The sequence below is a fragment of the Quercus lobata genome, chromosome 4 (assembly GCF_001633185.2).
Source record: "Quercus lobata isolate SW786 chromosome 4, ValleyOak3.0 Primary Assembly, whole genome shotgun sequence".
NCBI lineage: Eukaryota > Viridiplantae > Streptophyta > Magnoliopsida > Fagales > Fagaceae > Quercus > Quercus lobata.
The window spans coordinates 4,777,450-4,787,747 of NC_044907.1; the positions used below are offsets into that span (position 1 = coordinate 4,777,450).

At 33.8% G+C, this 10,298-nt stretch overlaps 2 protein-coding genes across 2 annotated transcripts; both read left to right on the plus strand.

Annotated features, from left to right (window-relative positions):
- The first annotated feature begins 437 nt into the window (after window positions 1-437).
- Window positions 438-4,280, plus strand: LOC115987545 (30S ribosomal protein 2, chloroplastic). Its single transcript, XM_031111118.1, has 4 exons — window positions 438-916; window positions 2,698-2,799; window positions 2,906-3,205; window positions 3,933-4,280. Exons 1-4 carry the CDS (start codon window positions 599-601, stop codon window positions 3,969-3,971), a joined length of 759 nt encoding a protein of 252 aa, XP_030966978.1. The 5' UTR covers window positions 438-598; the 3' UTR covers window positions 3,972-4,280.
- Window positions 4,281-7,000: 2,720 nt separating this feature from the next.
- Window positions 7,001-9,685, plus strand: LOC115983690 (thioredoxin-like protein Clot). Its single transcript, XM_031106428.1, has 2 exons — window positions 7,001-7,239; window positions 9,264-9,685. Exons 1-2 carry the CDS (start codon window positions 7,095-7,097, stop codon window positions 9,515-9,517), a joined length of 399 nt encoding a protein of 132 aa, XP_030962288.1. The 5' UTR covers window positions 7,001-7,094; the 3' UTR covers window positions 9,518-9,685.
- Window positions 9,686-10,298: the final 613 nt, after the last annotated feature.

Here is a 10,298-nt window from a genome sequence, read left to right on the forward strand (position 1 = left end):
ATATTGAAAGAGTTAGAGCAACCAATAGTCTGATCATGATTATGAGTATCATCCACAAATTCTTTAGGGTTTGTAAAGTTTTAATTTACAATTATATCATTTATAAGTTTTTATAATTACTCACATTTAACAAATTTAAAATAAAATGAATATTTCGTTATGTGAATTAAACGAGTTGTATTAAATATGTCATTTTGGATTCACATAAATAAATTAAAGTGTTAATGTGTCAATTGTAAATTAACTGGTTAATCCGCTTATGATATGTTTTTTATCATATTTTTTTCTGATTGATCCATTTATGACCCGAACCCAATTCTAACCCGTAAAAATTCGAGTCGTATTCGCAAATTGTAACAAACATTAACACTTAGCTTTTAGTTTTTATTTTTTAAAACCAAAAAAAAAAAAAACCCCATAAGTAAGGACTTTCTGTAACCCGCGGGTGGGTCGCAACCTCAACTCTCAACAGACAAGAAGATAATGTGAGATAAACCACATTTGTTTCCCAATACTGCAACCCCTTCGCACTCTCCTCTCAAACTCCAAAACCTCTCCACTTCACTTCTCATTCTCACAAACAAAAACCCAAAACAAAATGGCTTCAATCTCATCCTTACTCTCACCTCCCAATAATCTCCTTTACAACCCCACAAAACCCCTTACACTCGCACCAATACTCCATTTCCAAACCCCCAAAAAAACCCATTTCCAAAACCTTCCCAACTTCACTTTCTCACCTCTCATTCTCTCCCCCAAGCGTTCCCAAGTGCTCTTTGCTGTGGCTGAGGACACCCAAGTTGATGTGTCCTCAGAGGCTGCAAGGAAGCTCTACATTGGCAACATTCCAAGGACTGTGGATAATGCTGAGCTCACCCGGATTGTCGAAGAGCATGGTGCTGTGGAGAAGGCTGAGGTACTAGTTTTTGAGTTATTTTGGTGTTTTGGTTTACTGGGTCACTGAGAATTTTGCTCTTTAGAGGCTCTTTGGGATAGGTACCTTATATCCTCAGATAGATAAAGACATCTCCTTTGGTTGAATTCTTTTAGGGAAAAGTATTGGTTCATAAACTTTAGTTTATGATTGATTTTAGTCCCTGAAATTTAAAATGAACGATTTTAGTTCCTGAAGTTTAGAGTGATTAATTTTAATCCGTAACAACTTTGTGATTGTTTTTTGTCCCTAACAACTTAAAGTGATTGTTTTTAGTCCCAAATAAACTTTAAATAATCTTTTTTTGTTCCTAATGTGTCTAACAGAGAGTAATGATATGTCAATTTATAGCTTCACCATGTCATCTAAAAACTAAAAGCATTTACCTTTAACTTCATGGACTAACACTGCTCACCCTTGGCATGATGGTCATTCGATAAGTACAAAGTTCTTGTAAGGTAGGAGGGGAGCAAGGGCCAGAGTTCAAGTCTCCAGAAAGGAGCTTTACTTACATATACATATAAATTAGATAAATTAGGTTAGAATAGAATTTCTATCTTGTATAAAATTAAAAATAAAAATAAAAACTACATGGACTAAAAATGCTCATAAGCTAAAGTATAGGGACCAACAGTTTGTGATTTCGTGTTGTGTGTTTATGTTCTTTTGGTGTTTTGGTGTTTTGGTTTATTGGGTTACTGAGAGTTTAATTTTTAGAGCTTAGAGCTCATTATATATTTTAAGAAAGATAAAGACAAGTCCTTTGGTTGAATTCTTTTATATGGAATGCTGAGGTACTTTTCTCTGGATTCTCTCTTATTCACGTTGTGTATGCATGTTCTTGTGCTGTTTTGGTTCAATAGTTACTGAAAACTTTACATTTTAGAGCTTAAAGGTCATTAGGAATTTAGGATAGCAATCTGTCCTCATTTTGAAAGATAAATACATGTTATTTGGTAGAATTGTTTTATATCCATGAATATGTATATACTTTTTTGGATAAATTTTGATCTTAAATTGTTGCATTGGCCTAATTGTAGATTTGGGTTATTCAATAAGGAACGCAAATGGAACTGGTACTTATTTTTTTAATTTTTAAATTGACTTTGTCATGGTTATGGCTTGTGTCTTTTACTTATAAGAAATTTTTGGAGCATGAGTAAGATTTTGTGAATGACCTGTAGCTCAATAGCAATTCCTCCTTCTATAATAAGGTGATGAAAGGTGAAGTTGTGGGTTCAAGACCCGATGGGTGCATGTATAACTTACCAATAATAAAAAATGATTGTTAACCTATTTTTTGAAGTTACATGAAATGATATAATTTTGATTTTTTATCAAATGATATTCTTTTTACATTCTAGCATGGTAATTGATTGATAATCCTTTGGTTAATGTTATGTGTGAAAATGAATCTATAATAGAAAGAGAATACATGAATTCATCATAACACAAAAGATTCAAGGTGTATACATTATAAGATCCATACGATTGCATACATGAAATTTGAAGAAGATAAGATCACCAATATTGAATGGAATAATACTAAATTTTGGGGATCAGGCTATCAACCTTTATTGCTACTAATGCACACTCATTAAACCTTTTCTTTGAAATTCCGCTGAAATACATGACTTATGTATGATAAATTGATAATTACTCTGCAAGGAGCTGATGATTTGCAATTTGAGGGGCTTTTGGTTCGCTATATAGGTTACTCTTGCCATTTGAGAAGATTTTCTTTCCATTTTTTTTGTTTATAGGTGATGTATGATAAGTACTCTGGAAGAAGCCGCCGATTTGCATTTGCTACAATGAAGACAGTTGAGGATGCAAATGCAGTAGTAGAGAAACTGAATGGAACTGTACGTTGAGATAATTTATCATGAAGTATAAAATTGCAGTGTTCATTGTTTGTATTGATAGTTTTATAGTGAAAGGCTAATGAGTTTCATGTGCTGTTAATGACAGGAAATTGGAGGACGTCAGATCAAAGTAAACATAACAGAAAAGCCTTTGTCAACAGTAGAATCATCACTTTTGCAAGTAGAGGAATCTCAATTTGTTGATAGCCCCCACAAAGTTTATGTAGGAAATCTTGCAAAGACAGTAACCACGGAAATTCTTGAAAAGTTCTTTTCTGAAAAGGGAAAGGTTCTTAGTGCAAAGGTTTCTCGGGTTCCAGGGACCTCAAAATCCAGTGGGTTCGGGTTTGTTACATTTTCTTCAGATGAGGATGTAGAAACTGCAATCACATCTTTTAACAACACTGTAAGTTGTTCACTGATCCTGTTTTGTTTAAACTTTAAATGGAAGCTTGGTGTATCTGAATAGACTCACATATGCACTTGCAGTGCTATGTGCCTATGTGGATGGTCACACACGTATATACATCAATGAACGTTGTTATTCTTGCTTTAGATTGTTGTCAGACCCGTTTTCCTGCAGTTATGGCTGGCTATAGGTTTTTAATGTTTCCTTTTCCTCCGGTAAAGCCTTTAATGTCTTCTGATAACCTGACATTATTATGGCCATTATTTCATCAATTGTATCAAACCTAACTTTCTTGCTCAGTATTTGTGTGATTCATAGATATTTATGATTAAAAATATTTTTCTTAAAGAAAATTTTCTTATTGTCGTTATGCCCCTTGCTCATCTTTGTTTATTGTTTTTATCATTGACATAGATGGATATGGAACGCAGCTTGAAAGATGTAATTGACTGCCATAGTTTATGTTTACACTCGCTGTTTATACTACATTTTACTCATTAAATTCTAATATCCTGGTTGTATCTTTCTTGGGGCCACTTTCTCATCTGCATGTTGTATTTTATCACATACACAGGGATGGGCCACATACTGCCATGTTTCTCATGTAGATAGCTATTCATTTATTGATAATAATTGGAACCTTGTTGAGAACTTGGTTTTCTTTTTGTCTATTTTAGCTGTTGTTTGGACATTTCATTACCCTTATACATATTTTTCATTGCAGTTGTTAGAAGGGCAACGAATTCGTGTAAATAAGGCGTAAAGTAGGTGGCAGCAACATGGGATTTTGGAGCATGTTCAACTTTGTATCCATTGTACTAAAAATTAGGGCAGTTTTTTATTTATTTATTTTATATGAAATACATTTTAATGAATTAGTACTGGGTCTCCTACATAGTTCTGATCCTTTTTTTGATAAGGTTATGCAATTTGTTCTACAAGCTTCCTGGTGCATCTACTGGTATAAGAATATAGTATGAGTATTTTATGTCAAGCATGGCAAATTGATGTCTCTATGATTGTTTCTTCAAGCTGGTGGTAAATGAGCTCAATCAAGTCTGCTCTGTTCAAGCATTGCTTGTAGCCTCGTGTCTCTTAACTCTCCCTTAATAGGAATACATACTCTATGGTTTGTCCCCCATTATTTAAGCATGGATACTACTAGATTTTGAATTTCTTCATGGTGATACTTTTTCATCACTGTATTTACAAATGATACGTTACAACTCTTTGTTATAAGCTAAATTAGGTTCTTTGGTTCTTATATTTTCTTTCTAGTATTCAATGACTCAACAATCTTTATACTTTTGTTAAGTGTAAGTTGAACTCGGCATGTGTCTAGTGTAATATATATTGTTTAGAGTTGATCCCAAGCCTGAAAAATGGAAAAGATTTGTGTAAAATTAGTCACTTTATTATAAATAGATCCATTATTTATACACAACTTTTTGAGTGTAAGTTGAGAGGATTCAAGTTCGACCCCCAAATCTAACTCCACAAAAGAGAGCGGAATATTGTTAGACCATATGGCAATTGACCAACAATTTACAAACTTAAAAAGTAAAACTACTACATCGATAGGTTGTGCTGGCTCTACTACTAGGCCAGTTAGGCAATTGCTAAAGCTCAATAATTTGGACCAATAGGGATCTCTTTATCTCTAGAGAGAAGATATTGATTTGGTACCATGGTCCCCAAACAAACAAATGGTTTTGATTGGCTTGCACGAATACTCATACTTATTAAAGTCAATACATGTTGAAAATTCTATCCTTCAGAGTTTTAAGGTAGCACTATCTGAAAATCCAATCAATACATATTGAAATGAACGGATTAAATTTTATCACTTAATAAATATTCAAACAAACGTTGACTATTATCGTTTTTGTATGTATTTAAAAACCATGGGAAATGTTAATGAGTGCCCTTAGGGCACTGGTTAATAGTCCATTTAAAGAAAGTTTTTATGGCAAATGAAAAAAAAGTAATTAATATTTTGATAGCTTTTTTCACTTTCTATAAAAGTGGTATCAAAACTTTCCTAAAATGAATTATTAACGAGTGCCCTAAGGACACTCATTAACATGACCCTTAAACCATTGATGATATGGCAAAATAAAAGTTGGGTTTTAGTGTGTTGATAAATGTTTTTCACCTGAAGCGACATATCATTATATCATGAGTTCGAGTAAGAGAATCAACCTTAAAAAAAAATATATATATATATATATATATATATTTATATGAATGGATAAAATTATAGGAATCCTACTGTGAAGTTATTCTAAAAAGTGAAGATGCTAATTGGTTAGGCTAATGAGGAGTTACAGGCAGACATGGGAACATGCACTGATTCAATATGTCTCCAAAATCAGCTGTTTTGAGTGGCACATGTGAATCGTGTGCTTAAGAACTAAGCCACAAACACCAACCAGTACAAGGGCATTTCAATCGTTCCCAACTAAAGATTATCCTATAAAACTAAAACACTTACCGCAACAGCCAAAATGGCCAAATGGCCATAAAATCCTAACTATATAGTTAGTAAACCCGGTTCCAAACTTTATCATTTACTAGTATTTCGAGTCTCAAAGACTAACACCACGTGGAATTTGGCCACTTGGATTTCGAGCCTCAGAGACTCAGTTTGCTAAAAGTGAAACCGAGTCTCAGAAACTCGATTTTCAAATGTAGTCTACCTTATGTCTAGTCATGTCTAGGTCCCACAATTGCATGTCTGGTCATGTTTGGGTCCCACAATTGCAGCTGGTTTTCTCTGGTCTGGGTCTCTCGGGATTTAGCAAAACCTTTGCACATGCTCTCTCACTCATTGTAGGCTTTCTCAACTCTCATACACATTTAGCAGCAGCAGCTCCTCTCTCACTCATTTTCATTCCAACTTCACAGCAGCAGCTTCCTCTCTCACTATCTGTCTCTCTCTTTCACTCTTATACAAAACTCACCCCATTACAAACTTCAAATCAAACTCACCCTCCATATTTTCACATCCTCATGTCAGGTAAGGTTTCTCAATCTCTCTAGTTGTTAGTTACATATAATATATATATATATATATATTGTTAGGTTTTTTTATGTGTATGTATATCATGACTAATTGTTTTGTTTGGTTTGATATTGTTCTTTATATTTTTGATAGAATGATTTGAAGGTTTGTAATGGGGTGAGTTGTGTGTTTAGTTTTTTTTTTTTTTTTTTTTGAGTATGATTAATGATTTTTTATTTTTTTATTTTGGAAACAAATGATAATGATTGAGTGTGTTTGTATGTGAATATGCAAATGTGGGGTTTGTAACAAGTTATATTTGCTAGTGTATATATTTGCTAGGATTTTATACAAAGTAAAAAATATATTTAAGTATATATTTGTATTGTTAGGCTTTTATCATGACTATTTTTGCAAGTTAGTGTATATATTTGCTAGGATTTTATACAAAGTAAAAAATATTGTAGATATATATTTGTATTGTTAGGCTTTTATAATGACTATTTTTGCAAGTTAATGTATATATTTACTAGGATTTTATAAAAAGTAAAAAATATTATAGATATATATTTGTATTGTTAGGCTTTTAAGAAACCGAGTCTCTGAGACTCGAGATTCAAGTGGCCAAATTCCACGTGGCATGTTCGCGTGGAACTCGAGACTCGAGTTTCATGTGGACACTCGATTTTGAGGCTCAAAATCGAGTATTTCAGACTCAAGATGCTAATAAATAATAAAATTTGGAAATCGAGCCTACTAACTATACCAAGTATTTTATGGTCATTTGGCCATTTTGGCTTACCAAACATCTTTGACGCGGTCTCTTTCCAAAACCATAATCTCTAGTGTTCCAGAAAGAGAAAGAGAAACTCAAAATCCAAAATGCCGATGAAGCAGTTGGACGCCACAGTATCAAACTTTGACACTGTGTTTGAGAAGTTCAGATCAGAAGCACCCAATAACAAAGCCAATCTCATTCTCTTCTTGGCTGACAAAGACCCTTCTACCTCTCTCAGCTGGTGCCCTGGTATTATTTTTTTTTCTCCTATTTTTGTTATAAATATTTATACTTTTCCATGATCCCATGACAGAATTCTTGATATTTTTATTTTATTTTTGCAAATTATTTGTGGGTTTTTGGTATTTTGTCACAATTTATTGATTAGAGAGTGTTTCTATGTTCCTCTATCATTGGTATAACCAGTCTGTCTTCATAAATTTACATGAATGAATGATTGAAATTACAGCAATTGAAATGAATGGTCAGGATCATTGGGACATCATTTCTCCAAAAAAATCATAGAGGTGCCATAGAATAGAATTATCCTTGATTTTTAGGTGGCTTTTGTATTGGTATTTGTGTGTATGTTTTTTTTTTCCTTGTTACTGAAAGTCTGAAAGGTAAAGTATTTATCTTTTACCTAAATAGAAAACGATGACATTGTGTTACATAATAAAATCCTTGTTCTGTTCTTTCATTACAGGGTCTATTACACAGTACCAGACATGCCCTAAGGCATCTATTTGTATTGGGCCAATAAATTGTAGCTTAATTGGTACTCCCTTGCCCCATAAGAATGGGGATGTGGATGTAATATTGCATGACCCACAAGGTGCATGTGTAATAGCCTATGAAAAAGAAATTTTCTGTTTGTATTGATGAATGTTATCATAAAATTGACTGATGCATCAAAAAGGATGTTAAATTAGGCTTGTTCTACATTTGGAATAATTGGAAAATAAAATATTGGTGCAAGCTTGTCCATTTTATGATATATTCCAAACCCTGGTCCTCCTAGAAAATTTTAATTAAAAAACCTATATGGGATTTTTAAAGAAAAACCAAATTTTGGGTGAAAAGCAGCTAGCTTTTTGTGAAAGAATGCAAGAATCTGAAGACAGTCTAAAGAAAATTGCAGAATTGGTGATCAATTTGTAGCTGTAATAGGAAGTGATGGAGTGAGGCTGAGAGAAGAAAGACTAGAACTAGAAATGCTATTCCAATACCTTTGAAAATGGGATAAGGTGTGATGGCATCAGTTCTGAACTTAAGAAAGTAAAAGATTAAACAAAGAGGATAGGTATTATATAATACCACTTATACAACATAGAACTTAGCAGACTGCACATGTGTGTCAGTGTGTGCGTGTGGATGGATGATTTGCAATTTATGATGTCCGTTTATAAAAAAAACTTATTGCGTTGTAAACTAGTTGACTATGTCATTGATTACCCGGGATATTTGATTGATCTGGAAATATCTCTACCCAACTTGTTTTAGTAAGGGTTTTATTTCCTAGTTACTAGCCTATGGAGAGGAATATAAAGTGACAAAGAAAGTTGAAACTATCCAGTTCTATCCCCAATCAGAGTTCTTCTAGATTACTTGATTCATGGATCTGGTGGATGGGGTCATGTATTCATGATTTACTTCCTAAGAGTGGGTCCAAAGGGCCATGCCTTGGTGAGAATAATAAAATAAAAAATCCTTTTGGATTATCATATTTAGTTAGAAACTTTGTTGAAATTTGCATGAAGCATTGGGATAACATTTGAAGAGCATTGTTGTAACACTAACTTGATAAAATAGTCTGCCTTAATATTAGACATGAAGTAACCCTTGCTTCTAATCTGTTTTAATTTTTTGGTGGGGGCAGGGCGGGGGGGAGGGGGGTGGGCAAGAGAGAGAGAAGAGCTTTTGGGTGGAGATTCTAGAGTTTGAAAGGGGGGTACAAAGCACAGATTCTTTTCCCCATATGTTTTGTAACCTGTTGAATGGCAATCCGTCATGGCAGCTTGAATGTTGAAATTTCTGATCAAAAATTGTTGGAAAATTTTGGTATTTATTTGCAATTGCATTCAAGTGTCCTTTCAAATTTTATTTGTGGATGGAGAAGTTTTTGCTACTAACCCTGAGTTTCTGAGTAGCTAAGCCATTGCTTGATGTAAAACATGAAAACATCAGACAATGAATTCGTTACTTAAAAGTTTTTCCTCTTGAGCTCTTTACTGTATGCCTTGTCTTGACATTTTATTGTCTTCTTTGCAAAGATTGTGTTAGAGCTGAACCTGTAATCTACAAGAAGCTGGAGACAGGAGCAGATGATGTGGCACTCTTGAGAGCTTTTGTTGGAGATAGACCAACATGGCGGAATCCCCAGCATCCATGGAGAGTAGACTCAAGGTTTAAGCTGACAGGAGTTCCAACACTCATCCGCTGGGAAAATGATACTATCCAAGGTCGTCTTGAAGACCATGAAGCACACCTTGAAAACAAAATTGATGCCCTCGTTGCTGGCAAATGAATGTTTTCTGCTGCTCATATGTAAGATGGCTCTCAATTCCATTTGTTTCTCAGACCATCTTTTTTAAACAATTGGTACTTTAATCTGTATCCTCCTACGGCCAATTAATAGTGTCGTAAGTCGTAACTTAGCAACCAAGGAAATAAAGTTTTAATCTTTCTAGTGTTATTGTTGAAATGTAGGCCATAAATGGTGGCTAATTGCCGATATGATAATTTTTGCTGATGGTAGGAAAGCACTAGAGCTATAGAAAACAAAAAATATTTCTTTTGAGATACAAGCAACCAAATGACACAAATAAAAAATTTGACCTCCTTCGGATAGGACTATTTAAGAGAATGAATTGGACTTCAATTTTTAATTTAAATGCCGATTTTTTTTAATCAATTAGATTAATGAAAGAATTTGAGCTTTTTTAAACCAGGGTTTGACTGTCAATTTTTCTTTCTTTCCTTACTTCTTTCCTAGTAAACCTCTGGACACTCAAGAAGCGTAGACTTCGAATTCAGCCCATGAAGTGATTAGAGTTTCATCTAAACAACCTAAGGGTATTTAAAGTTGGGTTTTAAACAAACTCAAATACACATTGAATTAGACTTTGGAGCTGCTATATTATAGATCTGAAGGTTTTGTGCTTGTTGCTCTCAAAGTCGCTATCAAAAATCAATATACATTCAATCCTGGACACCGAAAGTGCTAGATTTAAATCTTCAAGCATGGTATTGGAGTGGACATCAAAAGTGCTAGATTTAAATCTTCAAGCATAGTATTGGAGTCGTCA